Raw genomic sequence first — 25,391 nt, forward strand, 5'->3', positions numbered from 1 at the left:
TGCTCAGCTGTCCGAAGGAGTGGATATTCCTGAGCGGAGGCCGAGTACCAGGCCTGGCAGCTTTGCGAAGTGTGGCGGGAAAGCCGATGCAGAGGAGGACATCGGTTGCCCTTGGATCGTCATGAGAGCTTGTAGCTCTCCAGATGGTCAACTGGGTCGGTGGAGCCGTCGTAAGGCTCCACATGAGGCATCTTGAACCGACTAGGAATCGGTTCATCGAGGATGAATCGGAGAGAGGTTGGGCGGTCTAGAAGTCACGTCGTTCGAAGACTTTTGTCGTCCACCTGGAGCTGGGCAAGCCGACGGTGATTTCTTCAAACCTACATTCGTAGTCATCGATCCACCGGTGTTGGGAGACCCAAGGGTCGAATCTCCCGATGAATCTGAGAGGAGGCGGACGGTGTCTGCGGCTGCTTCTCCTTCCTCGCTCGTCCAGCTGGGAAGGAGAGAGACGCCAAGACCAGTGGGTGTCACGTCGTGGCCGCCTCTCCCCTTCTCGGTGGGAATGCTGAGACGGCTGCTCCTGAGGAGGAGACGGAGACCGACGTGGGCGTTGGCGGTGCTCCTAGATGGCATCGGGTGCACCACCGGTTGCTCCACCGACGAGTGCGGCAATCGGATTGGTTGTTGTTGAAGCTTTTGACTGCATCCGTCAGCACAGTCATCTGCCGCACGATCGTCGCGATCTGCGCCTCCGTGGTCACCACAGGATGCGGAGAGCTGGGTTCCACCATGGAGGGTGGAGGAGAGACCTCTTCCCGATGGAAGAGTGCCTCATCGATCCGATGGCTCTCGATCGCTGAGCCCTGGTTCTTATCATCTCGAAAGAATTTTCCAAGCTCTGTGGAGGTCGTGAGCTGCCCCCTACCTGGCGCACAAATCTGTTGCGCCAATCCCCTCATCGCCTGGTCACCGGAACGAGCACCTGCAAGAGAAGTCCACACTGACCGGAGATGCCTCCGGTGGGGACCTCTGATGGTCAAGTCAGAGAGGAGACTAGGCAACAGTAGAAAAGAATCAGGGGCTCACGGGAGAAAGCCAGGGAGAGAGAGAGAGAGAGCTTAGGAGCTTAGGAAGCCTCCTCCTACCAATACTGTTGCCTTCCCATTTTATAGTTGAGCGCGGTGTGGTCCTGCCATTAATTGCGCAGACAATCGGGGAGTTATCAAATCACCGGAGGCTGTCAGAGTCACGCGGACTGACAAGTCGCCATGGATGTCAAATCACTAGGGTTGACCTATGTCTTTGGCAGGACGAGGCCCCCAGGGGGCCACGCCGTATGTCCTTGTCAGGACAGCAGCCCGTAGCAGTCGTACGCGTTTGGGGGAGCTGACCGATCATATGTCGGTATTCGATTGCAGGACGTCGGGTGAAGATCCGGGGACACCGTCGGTGGTCTGGCACATTGCGGGAGTCGGACGTCGGCTGCCACACCCCTCCGATAGTGAGTCGGTATTTCGGACTCCGCCGTCGGCTGGTCGGGAACAGAATGAGTCCGTCCGATCAGACTCCTTTAGTCGGATAATGTCGGCAGCTACTGTCGACGGTCGTCGATCGATGCGGTCGGTAGAGTCGGACGTCGGTCGGACAGATCCGAAGATGAGTCGACGTAAAAGGATCGTTCAGTATATCCCAATAGGTGTTATTGAACATCCTAACTTACTGGGCTTCGAAAGTGTTTTCTTTTAAAGTCCATCATTTTTTTTTCCTTCTCATGAATTCGGATCACCCAATTCTAAAGATATTCTGATATAATTTTGCTAGTTTTATTGATTCAAACAGTAAATTTTATAGAATTTTCGATTTAGTTATCCAAATAAATTCTTAAATATTATAGGGATTTGACATGAATTTCTTCTCACTAAAAAGAGTGATTGATTTTTTTTTCAATATATAGCACATCAACCATCGCACCGTGTTGCACACGAATTTGAAACCAGCGAAAGGTACAGCCCCTATCCCGCCACTCTACGCTACCGCACAAGGATTTTATTTAAAGTTTTTAAAAATATATTAAAATAAAATATAACAACTGGCGATCAGCAGATTAGATGGTTGGCGCCATATAGGTTGGGTTGGATGTTAATTTCGAAGGCAGCTTTTGAAGGGCACATATTGTTAATGTCTGCGTGTGGGTTTGCATCTTTTCGGCAGCGCGAGAGAGGACAGGATAAAAGGGGACGAAAGCTTCCTCTCCTCTCTCTCTCTCGCTCCGAAAAGGAGCGCTTCGGGATTGCAGGAAACGACGCCAGCTAGGATAAATCCTTGGCTGGAGGGTGAGAAAAGGGACAAAAGAGCGCCATCGCCCCACTCATCTCTTACAATGCCGATGCTTCCTTCCTTTAAATCTCCCCGCCTCCGAGTTCGGAGATGGTCCAAGAACCCTACTTCTCGGGCTCCTTTCGGGTTTCTTGGCTTCTGTCCGCCGGTTTCTGCAGGTTCTTGCCGATCCCGTCGCAGAAAGATCGGATTGGTGCATCCCAGAGGCGCGGAAACCTTAGGGATCGAGGGATTTCTTGGAGAAAATAATTTGATTTGGAGACATTTTGTGAAGGTATATGATTCTTTCATGAAACCTAGTTTGCATGTCTATGTAGAGATCTTTTGGCAAACGGTGCTTCTTGTTAATCTCTTATAAGCTTCTTGGAAATGCTTTAGAAATCTTAGCTCTCCGGATCCCCGGATATCTTGAACATCGGTCGTGTCTGATGATAGATTTGCTGGATCTGAGTTCTTGCTGCGGAAACCCTCGGAATTAAGACGTTTTGTGGGCGAAACACGGACTTGCTGTGGTTATTGTGGTATGAGAAACCCTTGTCTGAGGTTATTGCTCGGTTATCTTTGTGAAATTGCGGTTGTTGCTGTGTGCTGCTTGTGAGACACTCCATTCCTTACCATGCCTGGGATTCTTGGTTTCTACATAGAAATGTTTTGATAAACGGCAAAAGTATCATACTTCTTCTGATGTACTAGGGAGCATACTCATAGGAGTTGCCAACTTCTTGTTGATCTCCCTGAGGTTTCTTCTTTGCCGGAATTGTTTAGCTTTTAGAATTGCCTAGAGAAATGCTATTAATGTTATTCTTTTCTTTTTCTTTTTTGTGTGTGGGAGGGACATTTTCTCTGATATAAACTTAAACCTAGAAAGTTTTATATCCATTCTATGATTCATAACCTTAGAGTTGACGATTAATGACATTTAGCATGATTAGTAGATAACCCAAGCCGACAAAAGTACTCCAAATTTGTTGTTTTTAGTTGAATATAGATTCCTCTACTTTATATACAAGTTGTGTGATAGTGTGGAAACTAAACTGATGTGGTTTGAGATCAAAGGAGATCAGACAGAGAGGAGGGCTAGAAATGCATGCCTGAAAAGAATGAAAATGACATTTTGAATAAAACAGATACCTTCACAATTCTCAAAAAGCATCTCATAGAAATAAGAAAAAACTAGAGATAAGATCTGTTAATTTAAGTTTGACAGTGCAGTTGTGCTCTAAAAAGTATATAGAAGAAGAATGAAGAAATAACAGGAGGAATCAAAAGGGAAGGAAGGAGGAGGAGAAAGAGGAAGAAAAAGACTTGAACAAAAACATAGCTGATGAAAACATCCTTTTTTTTTTTAAAAGAAAAATGGTTGAATAGGGTTTTATTTCTTTTATAACAAAGACAATGTTAGTGTTGAGAGCAGAGGATCATTTAAAAATGAGCATAACGTAGTTGTTTAAATCTTCTTAGTCGTTTATTTTTGTTACGACTAGAGATTTCATTCTTTAAAAAAATGAGCAAGTTTTATTCAATATTTGAGGAAGTTCGTTCATTAAAATCTCCTAAATCGTGGGTCGTGTACAAATATACGAAAAAAGTTTTTTTTTTTTCAAAAATTGAAGAGGAAGATTGTTGAATAAAATCTCCTTTCCTCATAATACTTATGGAGTAAGATTTTCATTATATTATATATAATGACCCTAAAGCTCACCCAAAAAGACTTGCCAAAAGGTATTATTTAGGTTTTTTGACCCTATTAATTACTCAAGATCTCCCTAGTCCATAACTCAAAGGGGACTAAAAACAACCCTGCGTTAACAGGAATTTTGGAAATGAGTGGTGTTTGAAAATTGACTGCGCTAATATGTAAAAATGAGTGAAGTCTTGCCAATTTGAAGTGAAACTTTTTTGTTCAATTTCTTTTGGATTCTTTTCTTCTTCCGATGGTTGAGTAGGAAATTTGTTCTTTTTAAAAGTTGTGATGACTTGTCAAGGTTTGAAGAGCAACTTGGTTAAATTATTCTAAATTGCTTTTTTGGTTTAAAATTGACTGATGTTTTGTCATCATGTCAAGTGAAAATTGTTGATTAAAATCTGCTTTTTTATTAGTTGAGTAGAATTTTTTGTTATTTAAGAAGAAAATGTTTGTGTTTAGAGTCGAGAAACATTTAAAAAGAGTGAAGTTTACATAATCAGATTTTAAAGGAGTGAATTTTATCAATATTTGAAAAGAAATGCAGGTTATTGAAATTCTCAAAGTTAGTTTTTTTGTTGTTGAGTTAGTGAAAAAAAGTTCTGGATTGTTTTCTTCTTCTTCTTTTAAGGATGATCGAAATTTGCTAATTTAAAACTCTGAATTTTTATTTGATTTGAACAGAAGCATAGTTTATTAAAATATCTTTTTTTTTTTTCTTTTCATCATTCAATAGGAATTTCATTCTTCTGTAAGAAACCAAGTAATAGTTGTATAGCCTAAGTGAGGTATATTGATGCTTAGTTACCAATGTAGCCAAAAGAAGAATATAGTGAAAATTACTAATTTGATGTCCAACTGAAATCGCAAATCCTAATTCAATGTGTCTACTTTATCCACTAAAAGCTGTTAGTCCATCGGTCAATCTATCATAGACAATACACTGTGCAAATCCATAAGGTTGCTTCTAATGAAAAGACATGTTATGTTGCATGACATCTATACTTTTTGGTGCTAATTTTGCTTAAAACCTTAGTACTCAGGCCTTTTCTGCTTGTTCAATTGCAGAGTCCCCACAATTATCAGGCATGCCAGCGATGGAGAATGCCTTAAGTTGTACTAAACCTTCCAACCATCAATCTTCTTTTAGGCATAGACGAAGCGGCTATGAGCCTTCTGATACAGAAACAGAATGGCAGGACAGCCCTTGGCATGAGGGACTATCAATCCCAAACAGGCCTAGAACACCTCCTGGTCCTGAAAGAGCCATCAGTCCCTTAAATCACAGTCAGAGGAACATTTCAAAGGAGGAAAGCAATTATACCTCAGTAAAGGCTTTGGGAACTAGTTCAGCTACCAGAAGAAACAGTAGATCTCCTTACAAACCAGTCAGAGGTGCTGGTGATGTAGCATACTCTGATTTAAGAAGAAATATCAGTCCTTTAAAGGTTTCAGAGCACCACAGACATGTTTCTCCATATAAGGCCAGAACAAAGGGGTCAGAACATGAAAACAATGAGCTAAAGAACTCATTCCAGAAGAGGAGCCAGAGAACACCTCCAAAAATTCATAATTCTTCACAAAAAGATACCCAGTCACAACTTCAAGAAGTTTCTAGGGTCAGTGAGAGATCCAAACACAGTCGTAACAGGGCAATGTCTGCCCCAAAGCTGAGAGCAAGGGAAAAGGACCAACAATTTAGTTCTAATTCTGCAGTTCGTGGCACAGACCAGATCTCACCACTGGTGAAAGCCACAATCCATAATCAGCAAGTTGGCACATGTGCTAGAAGTTCTTCCCCAAAGGAAATAAATGAAGTGATTGCTAGTAGGAAACTATCTAAGTCTCCATCTTATGATGCTCATTTAACAGAGAGCACAGAGTCAGTTTCATTTGGTGATATCTTCTTTTCCCGTGATGGCACAATTCCACAGAAAAATTCTGGCATGAACAATAGCAACAATAGGAAAAAATTTGCTCCAAGCATGAAACCGGTTCTAGAGAGAAAAGCTCCTCTTCTTTATCAGGAAAGTAGAGGGATTAAGAGTTCTGATCAGAATCCTCAAGCCATAACAGTTAGCACAGTTCTTTCACGAACAAATACTAGCTTTGGTTCTGCTGCTGGTCGATTGTCTAGTGGTCGAACAAACACAAGCTCAAATTCTGCTGTTGGTCCACTTAGTAGGACTAGTAATGACAGTAGCAAATTTAGTGATGGCAGTGGAAAAAGTGGAAGTTTCAGAAAATTCACTGCCAACATACAAAGAAGCCAGACAGAGGCCTGGTTCTCATGTGTCAGGAGAGCCTCATGCGGAAAGTCAAAGTCACCAGAATATAGGGCAATTGATGAAGCTACTTTCATTGGGAAGGCAATTGTGGTGGAAGAACTGAGAATGTTCTGGGCTGATAAGCATAGCCCCCATTCATTGAATGGATTCATTTGCCACAAACAACAAACACAGCATCTGAGACAATTGGTAAGGTTTACCAGTTCTGCATACCATCCTCTTTCTGATATTCATTTTAATTCAGATTTTGAGGTCATGTGAGATTATCTAGAGATTTCATAAACTATTAGAATGTAGCTTTCCTCCGATGCATTATGGTAGTTTTAATTACTGACTTCTCGAGATTCTAGAAAAACAGCGACCTGTGTGGGATCATTCTCACCCCTTTGTCCATCCCTCTACACACGGGGCCTCCACTAGATTTACCTGGTGTTGCTTTGTCAGCATTAACTAATTGGGATATTGATAATTAATAATTTGTGAATTTCCTGAGTTCAACTAGCGTTCTTGTAACAAGTCTTTCTTCATCAATTTAGATCTAATTATTCTAACTAGTAAACTTTATGAAGAAAGCTAGGCAGCCAAGCCTAATGTTTCCACGCACTCTTATTGGTTGCAGAAGTTAGAAAATTGACAAGATTGAGGAAAGGCCAGGCTCTCCAGTTCCCAATTTAAAGAAAGGAACTGTTATTCCAAATATACCCCCTGCCATTCCCCAATCTTCCCCATCTTCTCATTTGGGTTTTCTCTATTCCATCTCTTATGATCTTCATTCCTTCCCTTAATTTTGTCTCCTATTTCTCTCCATCCATAGGATCTCCCCTAGCTCCAGCCTTGACTCCATCTCGAGAACCTTCCCCTATTCAGTTCATCTCTGTTCACCCAAAATGAACGTCTAGATGCTTCCCAGTCCTCCTATCAATATATCAATAAAGTAGAAGTTTGTCATGAAAAAAGAAATCAATAAAATAGGATTTATTTAGGAATTTTTCTAGATGGATTAGGCCTGTTGGTGGAGTGTGAGATTAGTCTAGATGTCAACATGCACAAGCGAGAGTGAAGAAGGAAGAAAGAGAAGAAGGGAGGGGGAGAAGAGAGTTGGACCCAACAGAAAGAAGAGGCGAGAATGGAGGTTTGAGTCAAGGGTTCAACGAGAAAAAAAGAGATGAGAGGAGTGAGGAGTCAGGGGATTTGAGGGTAGTTATGGAATAATAATTGATTTTGTTTTGGAACTGGATTTACCAGGTTTTATGGGCGTGGGAAATCTAGGCATGACCACCTAGCTCTCCTAAAATTCTATTTCATTTTGCATCAAACAAATAATGCAGTTAAGATTGGTCAGTTTATGATATGTTTTGTGCTTTTACATAAGATCAGATCAGCTTAAAGCTATTAGTATGAGAGAGCTTTTTCTGGTGCCCATCTTTGTTGAAGCCACTGCAAATTCTTGCAGACCTGATGCTAATTTACTTCAAGCTAAGAATTTATCATGAGATTTTAAAATATAGCATTTATACAGGAGGTGGATGGTAGGCATTTTCACTTTTATAAGCAGTAGTAACTTGTGCTTCACTTGGACAGTGCTTACTTTCTTTTCCTTTTGTTAGACATCCCACAGCAGTTTTCCCCATCTCCTGTTCAAGGGACCTTCAGGTTCGGGAAAGAAATCATTGTGCATGGCTTTCCTGCATGAAATCTTTGGTGACGCATCCTTGAAAGTATGATTAAGTGAAGGATTATATAATTTTCATTCAAACATTTTATGTGGAATAAGCTCACTGATTTTTGCCAATTTTGCAGGTCTCACATGATTTAAGACATTTCTATGTCCAGGTATAATGTTTACTGACATAATTGTAAATATGTCCACATTGAGTCTGCAGTTGCTTATTTAATGGCATGAGGAAGTTATTGGGTTTCGAAAACAACTCAGATAATCAGTAATATTGTAATAATATGAAGGATGAAAATGAGCAGGGCCTAGAATCTCCCTAAGAGCACGATAATATACAATCTCATGCCAAGTGTTGGCCCAGCCCTACTTTTGAATTGATGAGCCTGTGCCTAGCTCATTGGCTTTGCTAGAGCTTTAGCAGCCTTACAGGTTCCATGGTCAAACCTAAAATGTGCTTTGAGTGGAATGACATTGATCATGATAATAACTATCTGGCAAAAATTTATATTCTTCACAAAAGGAAAAGATGTGCTCTTCAGAAAAAAATTATACATTGTTGCTACCATTATGAGTATCCATTGTTAGTTCTTTCACATAATTACTGGCACAATTTGTTTTGCTTGTTGCTGTCAAGAGTAAGCCTCACATAAAGATTTTCTGGGCTGGGAATTCCACATCTAAACACTATTTATGCACTTTTGATATTTACAGGACTCCACGCCAGAGCAAATCGTTGTCCCTTTAACGTCAGGTCCTCACCATTTTGAACTCAATTTGAAGTCCCAATCTAAGAATGCTAGATATGCTTTAATGGCTCTTGTCAAGGAAATAGTTGACAATTGTGCTGATATCCCTGAAGTTAGTGATGCGAGTTTCAAAATGAACTACAAAGGTCTACCACTGGTTGCCTGCTGACCTTTCAACCTGATTTCAATTTACATGATTTTAAAATGCCTTCTTTTATTTTTCCAGTGATTGTTCTCCATGATGTTGATAAAGTCACAGAAAACATTCAACACTTGATCAAGTGGATAATGGATTGTTATACAGATGCATGTAAAATCATTCTTTGTTGTGAAGATGACACCAATCTCCTTGATTCCATAAAGAGTCGTTGCAAACTTATTGCCATGGATGCTCCTGTAACACATGAGGTAAATGTTACATAGATACACACATACATACATTCATATGTATGTATGTATATGTATATGTTTCACTTATTCATATTAAGATTAATACATAGCATCTAAATTTTCATTGCTAAGGAGCAAGGAAATTAAATATTAAGCAAAACAAAGTGATGGATCAGTTTAAGCATACTCAAAGAGATAAAACTTGATGTGTTAAGTTCCTGGGGGTGCATGCAAAAGGGTCTTTTGACATAGTTTACATTTCTAATGGTGGGATGCCATATAGTTTATAAATATGTTGTAAATATTGTGGACCATTTTTAGTGCTACTTTGGATAGTATATATATGTATTTGTGTATGTGATCTCTATAAACATCCATGCCAATTGAGCTCCAAAAGAATTTTGTTGTTACAATGCAACTATCGACTCATTGGTTTGCAAGAAGAGGAGGGAGGAAAGTATGGTCAATAGGAAAATGGAGAAATGCCTCATATTTAGTTAGAGCTTTCAAGGGAGCGAGATCGGAAAGTAGCTCTCCCATGGGAATAAGATTCCCGCATTCAATAGGAAAGAAAAACTCATGTGGGACATGGGAAAGTCACTTTCCCACGGACTAGGAATTAGGGTTTTTTTTCCCAAAAGTGCTTTTAAGCTTTTAGATAAAATGAGGTTAAGTCTTTCCTTTTATTAAGGGTATAATAGGTATTTTACTCAGCTTTTCTAAGAAAGTAAATGCTCAACCTCTAAAATGTGCCACTTTCCCATGGTCAACCCCAAATACACAAAAACAACTTTCCTAGGCATCATATATTCAAGCATCAGCTCTCTAAAAAAAATTTTAGTGAAGAAAAATTCTTCCTGCGAACCAAACAAATCCTATGTTTTTTGCAGACTGAAATCACCCCTTTATTCTCATACTTCAAAATTGTAATTGTAGAAATTCATATGCATCAAGTGGAATTCCTGGAAACTTTGCTAGTCAATTTTAATGAAACCCACCAGTCATTGTCCCAATTATTTGGTGTTGGCTTTATGAGTCTTTACTTGCCATCTGCTGATTGTTCATGCTATTGGAACACTGGAGGTTGCTCTGACAAGAACATTTGGCAAAGAAGACTCATAAAGCCAAAAATTTGGACTAGTGTTGGAAGTCATGGTTATCATTATTAAGTTTCCATGTACTCTTCACTTGATGCTTATGAATCCCAATTTATTCTGAACTCTTTGGTTTAGATGTCACAAATACTTATGTGGTAAAGGTTCTGGACTTACATTTCCCTTATGTCACGTATCACAGATAATGGAGGTTCTAATTGAGATAGCGAAGAAGGAGAATTTTGAACTATCTACAAGTTTTGCTGCTAGGATTGCAACTAGATCTAAGCAAAACTTGAGGAAGGCAATAATGGCCCTTGAAGCATGCAAAGCACACAAGTATGGCAGTGCTTGATGCCCATTAACATGAAAAAGTTTCCATTTTCTTTGTTTTCTAATTTGTGCAATGCACTTACAGCTTCCCATTTGTTGATGATCAACCGATACCACTTGGTTGGGAGGATGTTCTGGTGGAACTTGCAGCAGAGATTCTAGCTGATCCATCTCCTAAAAGGTTAAAAACTAGTCTTCTGAAAATTTTCAACGTTCCTTTGGCAATTTTTCTTATGAAGAATAATAATAAAATATAATATTCTTTGTTTCTTCTATTCCATTTTCTACCTACAATCAAAATTTTTACTGTAAAAAATTGTTTCTTACTATTAAACTACCGCACCATGCACATGGATAAACATACACACATATACATATACTCAATGCAAAGATGCACCACCCTCTCTTCCAAAATTAACCTAAAAATTTTAATGGTTCATCAGTATTCCCCAAGCACACTTGCAAAACCACTCGAATAACCCAAATCATCAATAGACAAAGCAGACATTACAATTCTCTCAACAAAAACTTTTCTATCATTCCTTTCTCATCATAAATCATTAATTAGGAATTAAAGTTACTTGAAGGATCTAGTTGGGTCTAGAGATGCCCTTTTCTTCTCCTTTCTTAGGTTTGTATTTTTTTTTTTCCCCTATCAGCAACTTCTTTGAGTCTTTTTAACATCATAGATATTGGTATTATTAAAGTTTGACCTGCTTTAAAAGTGCACAGCTAATGCTTGCCCTGATAGCAATCCTCCTTTATCCTATTAATTGATATATCTTTTGCTTCTTCGATGAAGCAAGCATCACTTATAATTAGATTTGTAATCAGAAGGTGGATTAATATACAAAGCTTGTTCATTATCTAAGTCCAGAGTGAAGTTTTTTCTTCAAGTTTTCTTTCCATAATCTACTTCTTATCAGTTCCTTTTTTCCATCGTCTGTCAGCAAGCAATAAGCTTCATACTGCCTATTTGAGTATTACTTTTCCATTCGGTGCCTATCATTTCCATTATGGGTTACATTGGTTGTCAATTCAATCTTATCTAGACATCCCTCACTGCTGCCATCCAAGTTATATTAGTTTATCATCTCCTATATTTTGGAAACTTTATCTGCAAAATGATGTTTAGTTTTATATATCATCCGGTTCCTTTTTGCTGCTAGCTCATGAGCACGCCCAAACTGATCCAAAACTAGTGTCCACCAAAAACCTTTTAAAACCTGGTTAGGATTAGCACCGGTAAACAGAATTACCTAGGTGTAATACTTGGGAAACAGTGGCACCAAGATCCAAATGTCAAAGTGCAGAACCTCTTCTATGGAGGGGTGCAGCCGCCTTCCCTTATGAAAATTTGCTAAATTAAAAATTTATCAGAAAACAAGCATATGAATGATCAAACTAATCTTATTGACGCATTGAGGATGAATTAGACCTTTGATGAAGCAAGACGCATATCCAAGATATGAAAAATGTGGCATTGGGGTTAGATTTTCTTTTGTTAATATTTTTTCAAAACATTATCACACTGACATCCCTTGTGCTATTGTGCCCTTTTTATATTATAAATGGATCATACGATCAGATGGATCATATGATAGATGTCAAGAGATTTAAATGCTCTACTGGGTACATGGTCCATTTTGTCTATAAAAATCTGTTGTCTCTTACTCTCTTATCAGCTGTAAATATCAACATTAGTCCCCAGCCTCAGTTATGCAGTAATTTTTGAATTTATCCTTTGGCTAGTGCTTGTTTTTTGCAAGAAAGTGGCGTGCTTTAAGGTTCAGATAGATTAATATTCTATTGTAGGTTATTTTTGATACGTGGGAAGTTTCAAAAGTTGCTAGTGGAATTTGTACCTCCTAAATTGATTCTCCAGGTAACATCATATTCCTTTCAAAAATAAACAATTGTTTTAACATTTTGTTGAATAACTTTATACTGATTTGATAGCCTTGATGATGCAAGCATTGAGCAATAAATTTAAACGCAGTATATTCATTGTAGTAGAATTACTTTTCCCCTCATGCAGAAGCTTGTTGAGCAGTTCCTCAAGGGAATTGAAGCTGGTCTGAAAAGGGAGCTCTACTATTGGCATGCATACTATGTGAGTTGAAAAGGATCTTCTTACCAGAAAAGAAAAGGTTTAGAGTAGTATATAATTTGGAAAGTAAAATTTGCAGGATAAGAGATTGCCAGCCGGAACGAGTGCCTTGCTGAAACTAGAAGGTTTGATGATGCTCATAAATTAATACCTAAATTCATTTGTATATTTTTGGTTGTTATTTGATGCAATAATATTGCTTTTGTCTATTGTGGGAATCAATAACAAATTGCAGCATTACATAAATAGTGAATATGCACAGTGAACATTTGAAATTCTTATTTAGTACATGAACTAATGACAGTCAAGGAATAAAATGGCGCCCATGCATGTCAGCACGTACCATACCGTTGTGTGCGCCAATGCATGACAAGACCTGGCAGTCATGCCAGTTCCTAATATTAATTTTTTAAAAGGGGTTCACGTGGTAGCATCACAATAAATTGGGCGACAGGTGCTAATTCTTGAAAATGATTGGCTATTAATTGTTTTTATTCTGTTGCAGAATTTGTTGCAAAGTTCATGAGCATCCACAGAAAGAGCTTTTGAAGGGCCGTTGTATAGAGTCAAGCATCAGATCGTTGCATATTTGCCCCAAGTTTTAGATTCAAAGGATGAATTGTCATGTCGTGCATACCGTTAATAGCAGTAATGGTACAGTGCTTGCCCATATTGCAATAAAACAATGTATTGAAAGTCTGACCGAAAGTGTATATATACCGGGTTTTAATAGACAGATGAATTGTCACTCATCATGTAATGTCCCTAAAATGGTTAGTGTATGGTTTATGGATTATCATAATATGCAGTACAAGACAGGCAACGGAAATTTGTGACTCGTGACACATCTTAGATGATTCAATGCCCCATGAAAATCCATGGAATAATCAGAGGGCGCTGAGAAACAGGTTATCAAGGAAGTAGAATATTGTGTCTTGTTCTCTGTCACCGCTCAGTTTTCTGAGGCTGATGTGGCAATTCAGGATTTGTAAGGTACATGGGAGTGCTTGTTAATTGTTAAACCAATCGCCAATTTCTGGTAAACTACCGGTAAAGTGAGTATGCTGCGTGATGATCTGGTAGGTGGTGAATACCGAAAATGCATTAGAGTTTATTTGGACGGTTAGACCCAAAATTTTATAAAAATCATAAGTTTAAAATTTTTTTCCCCCTTCCATGTGGGATTCAGGCCGATTCACTATAATGGTTCTCGGGATACTTATACAACCAAATCTAACCCAGCTTCAATTAGATGGTTGTAAAGGTTCAAATATAAGATTTTCAACCAGTCACTCGAGTAGACCCTAAGTGGAACCCAATCTTTGCACCTTTTGGGATTGTTGACCTTGCCCTATCATCATACTCTTATATCTGCTTTTTAAGCTTTTACCGGGGATAAGATTTTATTCACCCAGCATTTTCATCCAAAGAGGCCCTAATATGCATATTAGTACTTGCGAACTGAACGTCATCCTGATATGCCACCGCTGCTACACTGGTGATCATGATTAGCACGTCCAACCTAAAACATATCCTGAAATACGACCGCCGCTAAAGAAGACCAGCTGAGCTGGTCATCATTATTCCAATCGAGCTCTTTGATTCTTAAAAGGTGATATAATGGTTTCATAACAATCGAACAGATTTGTGTGTCGCCTACCGCTTCAAGAGAATTGCACGCAAGCTTTACCAGTTCGGTGATCCGTAATTATCTGAACCGCTGGTTCCTGCTGCAATTGTACAGCAGCACCTGCAGATGCTTCTAATTCAACACATAATCTACCAGGTTTTCTAATTCTTCACCATCGTGCAGGATACGCCAATTAATTGTAGCAGTTAATTTCCTGAACAGATGGCCACTGATGATCAAGCAGGTTCAATAAATTGCTGGAAGCTTAAAAACCCTCTCTTTTGGGGAAAAAAGAACCTTACATATCTTAAAAGCTTATTAATACAACAATGGAAGCACCTGATTCAATTGAAGAGAAGAGAATCACAATGTATAAGCATGAAAAGATGTAATCCAGGACAAATTAAACACCTCCACAGGCTAGCAAAAAGAATATGCTACTGAACTATTGTTCTCCAAATTACAGAGCAAAAAATAAGTATATTCAACTTAAGCAGTTGACATATCAAATACGTGACTACCCCCCTTGCCCTTCTACTGCTCATGAGTATGGTGAAGATCAGTCCTTCGACAGACCGCTGCTTGCAGGAGTCTTCTTCCCACCATATCTCTGACCAAACAAAATAGGTGTGTTGAAATGGATAAAAAGATAATTATATACAATACCATGATATATTGGTTAAAGAACACTAAACTAATGTGCTGAATCCCACATCACTAGCTCAAACCAATTTTTCACACTGAAACATATAGCAAGTAGTAGTGGCGGGAGAGAACTCAATTTGAAAGATAGCACATTCAACAAACAGATCAAAATGCATAATGCACTACGATGAGCAACATAGATCATTCTGCAGTTCTTGATATCAATCAAGTAGGAGTTGCACGGGAGCAATCTTGTCATCACTCCCTACGGACCAGTTGACATCAGGTGCATGTCAAACCTACTTGAAGAGCCAGCTGTTTGCTGATATCAAAACTGAAGCTGACCTGCTTTCTTGCTGCTGCCAAAGATTCTTGCAGCCTTCTACATCCTCAATCAAAGCTTCATAACGAGTCCTCTTGAACCTCGATAAGGAGAAACAGGGACAGTGGTGATAAATTTTTCATGCATTAAAACCAGTTCATACCTGCTTTCCTATGTTGAACGGCACATATTTGTACTTGATCATGTGCAGAATTTGCCGCTTCATTGTCAGGACAAAAAGAACTATCCAATAGCATAGAAGAATGGGCCAAAATACAGGAACATCAAATACAGAGAAGAAAGTCATCACAAAAGCCACACAGAAGGCTTTCGTTATGGAATACCTGAAGAGAACAAGATGGGATTAGGTGCCACTGTTCACTGCTCATGGCAGACATATCTGCCGAACTCTTAACTAATAAAAGGATTTGCAAACAAATAGACTAATCAATTGATTATTACCGATTCTTTAAAAAGAAATAGTATTCTTCTGTTTACACGAATTTATTATATTGATACAAATTATTTTCTATGGATGCATGAATGCACATATTGACAAAAAGTGGAATTAATATTGCAATATTGAGCTCTTCCGTTTCACACAAAATTTATAGCAGTATGATATCCATTGGATCTGATTATGTGGAGATATGCACATATAAAAGAACCAAGTAACACCAACAGAAGTAACTTAGCATCCATACCAACTAAATCGCTTCCAAACTGTAAAAGATGCACCCGATTTTCCAAACTTCAAAAATAATAAATAAAAATAATAAAATAATAATAATAAACAACAAGATTATATTATCAAATAAAGATTAACGTCAATTAAAACCTTACAAAAAAATCAGCAAATACAATTTTTCTGGAGGCATGCACTAACTAAGCTTAGGGCATGCGCCAACAATTCTATTATCACACCCCCCCCCCCACAAAAAAAAAAAAATAACATCATAATTTTTGAACATGTATTTTGACAGCTATTATTGTTGTAGGAAAAGCCTAAGCTTAAAATCTAGGGGTCCATCAAAATTGATCTATTTGGACAAAAGTAAACATAAGAATGATTATCCTAATTATTTAAAATATTTTCTATTAAATTTCATAATTTTTAGTGATTTATTTCGTTAATTATGAATATTCGTGTTTTGCATGAAATATTGGAGGTTAATTGGATTGAGGGAATAATGACAGTTTAATAGCATACTTAAACCTACTAAAGAGCTCAAGAGGTTATAGACTGAGGTGTAAATTGTTTGAAATTGTTAAGTTTTAGAAAGGATTTGATTTGAGTCTGGAGTAGTTGTTGTACTTAGCATGTTCAGTAAACAACACTCAACCTAACTCGAGCATTTTTAATTACACATCTTTAAAACATATATTTATGATAATTATTGCAAAATACCTCAGAAGTTTTATAATTCACTTTGTAAAATACTTCTTTAAATTAAATTAAGAAGGATTCAATTTACCTAGGCGATTTGAGGGACACTAAGAGAGAGGAGGTGGTTATGAGTAGCAAGCAATAGAGAAAAGAGTGAGTCTAAGGAAAAGTAAGAAAGCTAGGAGAGTGAGAGAAGGGAGGGGGGGTGTGTGCAAAGCTGGTCCATTACTTTAGTCACCTAACAATTTGATCCAAGGAAAACCAAGATAGAAAAGTGAGAAAGCTAGGAGAGCGAAGGTGAGTTGGGTTGGTGGGGGTGGGGAAGAGTGACAAAGCTGGTCCATTACTTTAGTCACCTTACAATTTGATCCAAGGAAAACTAAGATAGCATCTATTTGATACCAGAGAAAGCAAGATATGTTGCTCTAAGTTTGTTGTTTTATCAGCCTTGGATGGTCACAAATAGCAAGTGTTTGCCACTGACAGATATTTTAAAAGAATTTCCATATCCTGGGCCTTCGCTTGCTCTCAAGAATCTAGATATCTGTCATCACAATCTATAGTAGCTCAGTTCTTTTCATGAAAAAAAAAATGGTGGTTGAGAAATCACTAACATCAGGTTATTCCACCTCAGCAATGCAGCCACCCCAATCTAGTCATAATATCCTCTTGCAAGCAATATCCTATAAATGATGGCATCAATTATAAGCAACCAAGCAGCCTACAAGGTGATACCAAGCATACGGGATGCTGCGATGGCCACCATCCCAAGGTTGGGAAGGGACCGTAATCCTAGCATATCTACGGGCACACATCTTGAGACATCTCACCTCCCAAGTGTCAAGACAGGGAAGGATGGTGGCACATCTTATTCCATTGGAACACTAATACAGCCCCATCCCACAAAAGATGTAAAACCTTCATACAAAGTAGGTAAGTAAAAGCAAAAGCCAAATAAGACTAATCTAGCCCACTATTCTTCCTAAATGTTAATGGATATGCCTCCACTTCTTTGAATCCTAGGCCAAATCCATAACAAAAGGCTATTCAGCTCCTCAACACTCTAATCCCCAAGGTTCGTTCTTTTACTTACATACTTGCCAAATTGATGGCTTGCAAACCCGTCTCCACTAAGGCCCCACTTGGCAAAGCCTTTGGGGAGCCAAAAAGCACTTTCTGACCTTCCAAAAGCACTTCTGGATAACATAATGGTGTTCGGTAAAAAAAAATCTGAAAGTTGTTTTGACTTTGCCAGAAAGATAAAAAGACCTACTTCGATGAAGCTCCATTCCCCAAAAGTACCTTCTCGCAGATGTTGAGCATTTTGGCATGACCAAAACGCCCATGAATAAATCTCATAATTACATCTTATAATATATGATATCACACCATATCATATTATTGTATTAAAACATAATAAAATATATCATATCATATCATATTATAGTATAATAATATAAATATAGTATGATATGATATAATAAATATAATTTATTATATTATATTGTTACATTATAATAATATGATATCTTATTATAATATAACATGGTAATATTGTGGTAAAAATAATTATAATATTATTACATAATAATAGTACAGTATTTTATATTATTAATTATATTACATTATAATAATATTATATTGAACTATAATATTATATTATGTTATGTTAATAATATTATACTATGTAATTATATTTTAATACATAATAATATGTAATATTACATTGCATCATACTTTACTACACCACACTAAGCAAGATCTTTTATTGTCATTTTATTTTACCGAAAGCACTTTGCCAATTTGGTTACCAAAAGCATAACATTTTAAAAATGTTGTTAGCAAATAATAAACAACTTTTTGTAAAAGATCTACTTCTAAAAGCTCCAAAAGCTGGCTCTACTATCAACAGCAATCCCACACTGGGCCTTAATAAAAGATTACATAGCTTTTGAGATAGCAACATTTTTGTCAAGATCAAATATCACTCCTTGACCGGCAAACCTTTGATCTTGGTTTACACCATCAAGACCAAATTTTCATTATGCCATCCCATTTATACAACAGATGACCAAATAAACACAAAGGGATTTGTCAAAGAATTATAGCTCCCATGGCAAATCATCATTCATTTATGATCCTAACATAAGAATTCTTATTGCAGCTGGAAACTTAATCGCCACTAGATTTTATAAAATGTATACTCCACATATTAAGCAACTAGCCAACATCATAATCACAAAATAGAAGTATCATCCACATATTGCAAGTGACTGTACATTACATCATACAACTCATACTCCATACATTAATTAGCTAGCCAGCATCATAATCACAAAGCAAAAGCATCATCAGCATCATAATCACAAAGCAAAATTATCATCAGCATGATAGCAAGTGACCATACATCACTTAAGACAACTCATATCCCCAATCAGTTCATCTTTGCTTCTAGGCATGTCTTGGTACTCCAAAACCAAGATAAAACAAAGAACTGGACTTAAATCTCCTTATTTCATACTATAACGACCACAAAGAAATTGTCGGACCGAAAGTTCAAATCTCGGTACGGGTCCCATTCTAGCTAGCTCATGGGATGATCAGAGATGGGATGGTATAGTCAGGGTGGACCAAAACAGGCATTAACAACAAAGAAATTGCATCCTGGTCCATCCTGACCATTGCAATGCATCCCAATTGTCAGGATGCAACCAAGATGGTCCATATATCCCAGTTGAAGATAGAAGTATGACCTGCAGGTGTCTTAGGTCCTGATTTCTTGTCGAAATGCTATAGTATGGAATCGTATAGAGACAATATGTTCTATTATCAAATCCTTGGTTAGGATTTAAGAAGCCATTCAACAATACAAAAATAGTGCTAAAACAACACATCCACCCTAATTCACCTAATTTCGAATCACTAAGAGCATCAAACATCTAGTTTATAAAATGCTAGGCATCATTTTAATGATAAGCATCAATAAAGTAATAAGCACAATGTTACTATCCACCAGCAAATTAAAGAATCTAAGAATTTACTTCAGATGAAAAGTGATGAAATTGACATCGGGGCCTGTCAGCAACATCAATTATGAGTAAAAGATAATTTAAAACAACCTTGAAATATCCATTCAAAAAAAAGATCATCAAAAATTTCAAAAAAGATATTAAAAATACACACCAATCAGAAGCACTTTTCTGCTACATTATGCATTGAGAATGACAGTTATTACACCCACAAATTTCTAGCATGCTTAACCTTGTGAACTAATTTTGAAACATTCAAAGCTATTTCCATCCAACATTCATTTTTTTCTCCAATCTCTCTAAATAATGATGTATAGATTTTAACTATCATTTCTAGGTCAACCATAAATGTTATAGTAATGAACCATACAGTTTGAGAACTAAAATTGCTAATACCATAGAGTTCTAGAAAAGATAAAATATCTAATAATATAGAACCCGTATCTCTTGATACAAATAATAATTAAACATATACACTCTTCTTACAAAATTAATAATTTTCAACATATGCAGATCAAAACAAAAAGGTTGATAAAATACATGAATGAACAGAAGAAGATTATCATTCTTAAATGGACCTATGGCAGCTTATATATAACTTCATATCTTGAAGGGTGGTCCTCAGCCCTGCTGTATGCGTACATACATAATATATTTTACATGTTCATTCCTAGAAAAAGTTCTACACATACCTCTAGAATCTTAGTGGAGGTTTTACAGGGGATGATGCTCAAAACTTGTCAAATAGTAAAGATAGCAGCTTGCTCCCAAATCCTTAATTTTCACTCATGAGCACCATGAAAAGAAAAGGATACATGGCATTCACAAATTACCAAAAGAAAGGGAAAGAAAATAAAGCACAAGGTCCTAACAAGAGAGAATTTCCAAACAACTAAAATATTAAATATTTTGACAAAAATGATAGCTATTTTTGGAAGATAGACTTCAATTTTGCAAACTCATTGCTTGAAAAACTACGGAAATTTTGCTTAACCTTCTCATGGTCCCAATAAAATGATAGAAATATCAATTCCCAAGCTTAAAATGCAAAGTGTGCAGCAATGCTTCAATTGAAATATAATTTTCCTGCACCTAAAGCATGCACCAATAGTCTTCTTCATTAATTCCATATAAAGATTTACAGTAAAACAGTGTTAGCAATACTAGCCTCCCACTTGATGGACCATGTTGACACAAGTTGGAAAATCAGATAGGAGAAAAACATTATAAAATACTTGAGTCCACATTTTACCATCTATAGGAGAATTATTAATTTACTAGTATGCACCTCATCGTTTTAAGACATGGGAGAAACATCAATTCATGAGTATATACCTCCCTTTGTACACTCAGAATAAGTCACAATCATTGAAATCTAGAAAATTAGAAAAACTTTATGAATAAATCAATCACTAAAAAGTTGTCAGTTAGCGAGAAAGAAACACTTATAATGTCTTCCTTTACACACTTTTGGAAAAAAAAAAAAACTAGTGCATATGTAATTGAGTTGACACTATTTCATTCCTCCATTTCCTCTTATCCTTTTTGTCCTTTTGTCAAATCAGATATTTGGATATGAATATGAACATGGATACCATGTCCATGCAGCACTGTATCAGGGATTTATATTAAGCGTGCAATCACTACCTTACCTGGTCAATCCTTTTTCCTTTTAAGTAACTAGTGCCTTTGTAGCTTGTTAAAATCATAAAGTATCACTTAACTATGTCATAGCATGCTATATAAATATATACATACACAAAACCTTAAATGATTTAAGTTGAGATGTTCTACACACAAAAAGAATTCAATGCATCATTTGGAATAAGAAATTCAAAAAGAACAGGATGGAACAAGGCTAGTTGGTTTTGATCTACCTTTGATTGTGGCAGTGCAATAGTCATATTCATATTATGGGGAAAAAACTTTAAATAACTTAACAATCTTTGAACATTTTGAAGCTGCTCAATAATAAATTACTTTTACATCAAAATTTATGCATTTCAAGATATAGGGATAAGTAAATTAGATAAACAATGTAAAGAGATCAGCAACATTCATTAATGAAAGGTTTGCACATTGAGCTAACTTGGAGAAAACATATACTGCAAAGCATTGATTAAACAGTCCCCATTCCCCAAAGCTAAACATGATAAATTGCTTTACTTTGAACAAAGTAATAACACTTCCCATTTTTTCTTTGAAGCCTGTGGACAAGTGATAATAAAACCTTAAACCTCACAGTTGACAGAGAAGAACAATGACGTACCAAGTGAAAGGTCATTCAGCGAATGATGTTGCTATTTGAGGGTTGACATAAGGTTGAGAACATGTCAGAAAACTTCTCTAAACTACGATAGATATTGCAAGATACATAAAGTTTCCTAGCTGCTACTATTAACATATGGTGTAGAAGTTAAAAAGTGGTTAAGGCTATTTCATATAATAGAATACAAAATGAGATAATCATTTTGATAACTCGGAAATGACAGAAAAATTATTTCCAGAAGTAGGAAATGACATGAAAAGGTAACTCAAGAATTGCTACAGCGGAAGAGTGGAACTAGGCAGCATGTCTGAGACATGAGAGGTAAAGTAATTAGAAATATTTTACTTAATATGTCGCGTGCGAGCAAAAGAAACAGGAAAAGCCCAAGTCATAGTAGAAAAAGGTCAAAATATACCAGAATTTGAACTCAGGAAGGCGGCGAATGAACGGTTTGAACTCATCCGAACCCCTCGTCGGAAGGGCAGGCCCATCAGAAACTTCCAGCTCTGGATCCACAATCGGGGACAGAAACCCAATCAGGAGATTCAGCAAATAGATCCCAAGCCCGTACGTGACAATATAAAACCCCTGAACATAATAAACACGGAGACAGTAGATCGCAGCAACCCCCAGCGTTCCCAGCCATCTCCCGACCGTATGGGGAGTAGACCTGTCCAGATAAAACTGAAATGCCCTGGAGAAATCGTTTTTCCACTTTACCAGGGGCACGGAAGCAGCAGCGCCATCGCCCGAAGATCCCTCCATGAAAACTAGGGCCTAATTATATACCTAGAAACACCACCACACGGAGATCTCAGTACAGATCTTGGAATTTGGATTCAAGTAGCTATGTAAAAGAGTTCGTATGAATCCAGGCAGCTCGGAAAAACGCCAGGAATTCAAGAAAGAAAAACCGGCTTTGCGGTAATTAGGGTTCTTGATGAGAAAAACGGGAATCAATACCGGATGCTCACCTCGGATGTTACGGTTTTCGCTATATAAGACTTCGTACAAGATCTAGGCAGCTCGGAAAAACGTCAGGAATCCAAGAACGAAGGTCCGACTTGCGGTTATTAGGGTTCTTGATGAGAAAAGAGGGGATGAATATCGGAAGCTCACCTCCGATGTTCGGGCTTTCCAGACGAATTGGGGCTTCGAAGCAAATCAACCACCACGTGAGCTCGGAAAGCCCTGCCACCTCCTTCCAAGAAGGAGGAATCCGAGATGGCAAATCAGGAAAACAAAACTAGAATTCGGCAAACACGCGAGGATAGATGGAGATTAGGGTTCGATCGCCGAACAAAACCACGGAACGCGAAGAAGGGGCGGAGAGATCCGTCGGTAACCGGGCCTCCGGCGAGATTAGGGTTCGAGAAGCGGCTGGGTGAGCCGGAAATAGGCCCGAGAAGAGGAGGGGAGCAGGGTCAAAGTGAGGGTTAGGGTTTCAACATGGGATCGGATGAGGGCGGGGACGCGGAGAGGAAGCGGGGTAGATGGGAATGGAAATGTTTGAAGGGCGTCCACTTGAGTTTTGTCCTCCTCAAGAAAAGGAGGAGACGGAATCGAGTGCCAGAGAAAGAGGAAGAGAAATTCCGAGCCGGCTCATCTTAATAACAGTCAATCCACGAAACACGGGATCAAATAGTCCGTGAGACGGACCTGCCGGTGAAGCCCATTAACGGGTGGCGGTTGGGCCGATCTGGACTGGCCAGGATTGAAAGAATGGAGCCCAGACTAGATATTCCATTCAGGCTACGTCCATAAAGCAACGGGCCCAGATCTGGTAAGAGTTTTGGGGCACGTGTGATGTTGTCAATTGACGGCGTGCGAGCATTTGTTGCACAAGCGCACGCTTCTCTCTAACCTGCTTCCTTGTTCTTCCTGGTTGATGTAAAAACTACTAGAAGTGGATTTATTCATATGATTAGCATATTTATACCAGGTCAAGGAGAAGAATGGCAACATGAGATGACAAAATCTACGATATTGGACGGATCCAAAATTTATTTTTTTCTGAGGTCAGCTAACAAAATTAATGCAGGTCATCTATCAATGAGAATAATGCATTTTGGGATGATGCTACCCACCAAGGGTGACCAAACTATAAATTTTCACGTCATATGTTGTCAAAAAACACAGCCATACCACCAATTCATGCTGGTCAGCTTTGGTCCAATTCATGTCATAATACTCTGTCTGATATTGCTTACATAGTTACATGGCATATTTGTTGTCCTTTTTTTACATCGGGGTCATAGCTTTCAACATGCATTTAGACAGGATAGTTTTACGTACGAAATGATGCATTTGATTGATGATGTGAGGCAAGTATATATTGTACTCCTCTCTTTATGCAGCTCATGTAATGTGGTCTAAGAGCTCTATATGACAGGCTAAAAACATGCCTTCTCACTTGAATCACGAAGCTAGATCACGACTAAAATGATACAGAAAATCAAAAAGTTTCTGTCGATCAAAATGACTAGATTTACGCTTGCTTGGTGGCCCGCTTACATTCTATAACGAACGACTCGGCTATATTCATTTGCATAATAACAAAACTAAGTGTGGACATGATAATCATTTAATATTTTTTATTTTTTGAGAAAAAATGATAATTTATTGATAAATATTGTGGAACTTGCAAGCTATATCAACCATGGCACCTAAGCAGCAAAATTTGATAATTAATAGTATTACAGTGATAAGAAATCTCACCAAAAAAAATATAATAGATATGTAGTTTATTGATTGATATATTATGCTAAATATAACTATCAGATTATCAGGCCAATCAAGAGGTTATACATTAGCTATGCAACATTCGATACAAGCCTTTTATATTATTTTTAATATTTTTTGTTATCTCATTAATGACCCACCTAGTTTGGCAAATGAGATCTACCATCCATCTTGTAATTTGGGTTCTTATCATTAAGGGCCTGTTTGGATGATTGGATCCTTCAGAATCGAATGAGATTCATAGGTTGAGCCAGTATAATCATAAAAAATATTAAATTATAAATCGAGTTTATAAGTGTTTTGTATTATCTTTTAAGTAGATTGGTCCAAATTTTATTGGGAGAAAAAAAATTTCAGTAATTTTTTTTTTCTCCCTCAAAATTCAAGTCAGTACATTCAAAAGATGGTTCAGAATATTTATAAATTTAGATATAGTTCAATCTATAATTTAATGCTCATGATGGTTGAATTATGAATTCTACAAAATTTTGAACCCAACTATGCAAATAAGATTTACGTACGATTGGGTGTTTGGGTTTAAAATCTAGTGAAATTCATGCATTGAGCCAACAAAATAAGAAAAAATCAACAGATTTGTATTCATAAATACCAATAATTTCTGATCCACTTCAGAGATCCGAAATACTTATGAAAATAAGCCTAATTTAGGCTGATTTTTTATAGTTGTATTGGCTTAATCCACTTCAAAGATCCGTATGATTTTTTTTTTTTTTTTTTTCCGGTCAAAGACGTGTTGGGCAAAGTCT

General features: G+C 37.6%; 2 protein-coding genes across 7 annotated transcripts; one reads left to right on the forward strand and one right to left on the reverse strand.

The window, feature by feature from the left end:
• Nucleotides 1–2,116: 2,116 nt before the first annotated feature.
• LOC105058758 (uncharacterized) lies at nt 2,117–13,355 on the forward strand. Of its 5 annotated transcripts, none has more exons than XM_019855008.3 (13): nt 2,121–2,554; nt 2,659–2,801; nt 5,033–6,441; nt 7,860–7,970; nt 8,053–8,085; nt 8,639–8,819; nt 8,900–9,081; nt 10,360–10,496; nt 10,576–10,671; nt 12,306–12,375; nt 12,529–12,603; nt 12,680–12,725; nt 13,106–13,355. In XM_019855008.3, exons 3-13 carry the CDS (start codon nt 5,053–5,055, stop codon nt 13,147–13,149), a joined length of 2,364 nt encoding a protein of 787 aa, XP_019710567.1. In that variant the 5' UTR covers nt 2,121–2,554; nt 2,659–2,801; nt 5,033–5,052; the 3' UTR covers nt 13,150–13,355. The 5 variants fall into 5 exon arrangements, 4 of the variants coding, with proteins under 4 accessions (XP_073105721.1, XP_019710567.1, XP_010940095.1 ...); XM_010941793.4 differs by having other exon boundaries at nt 2,716–2,801; XM_019855009.3 differs by lacking the exon at nt 2,659–2,801.
• Nucleotides 13,356–14,578: 1,223 nt separating this feature from the next.
• On the reverse strand, nt 14,579–23,488 carry LOC105058759 (protein RER1B). 2 transcript variants are annotated; one of them, XM_010941795.3, is made up of 4 exons: nt 23,002–23,488; nt 22,298–22,671; nt 15,361–15,541; nt 14,579–14,840 (listed from the first exon to the last, which is right to left on the reverse strand). In XM_010941795.3, exons 2-4 carry the CDS (start codon nt 22,645–22,647, stop codon nt 14,790–14,792), a joined length of 582 nt encoding a protein of 193 aa, XP_010940097.1. In that variant the 5' UTR covers nt 22,648–22,671; nt 23,002–23,488; the 3' UTR covers nt 14,579–14,789. The 2 variants fall into 2 exon arrangements, with proteins under 2 accessions (XP_010940097.1, XP_010940096.1); XM_010941794.3 differs by having other exon boundaries at nt 22,857–23,487.
• Between the last annotated feature and the right edge of the window lie 1,903 nt (nt 23,489–25,391).

Source organism: Elaeis guineensis, chromosome 15 (assembly GCF_000442705.2).
Source record: "Elaeis guineensis isolate ETL-2024a chromosome 15, EG11, whole genome shotgun sequence".
In the NCBI taxonomy this organism is placed as follows: domain Eukaryota; kingdom Viridiplantae; phylum Streptophyta; class Magnoliopsida; order Arecales; family Arecaceae; genus Elaeis; species Elaeis guineensis.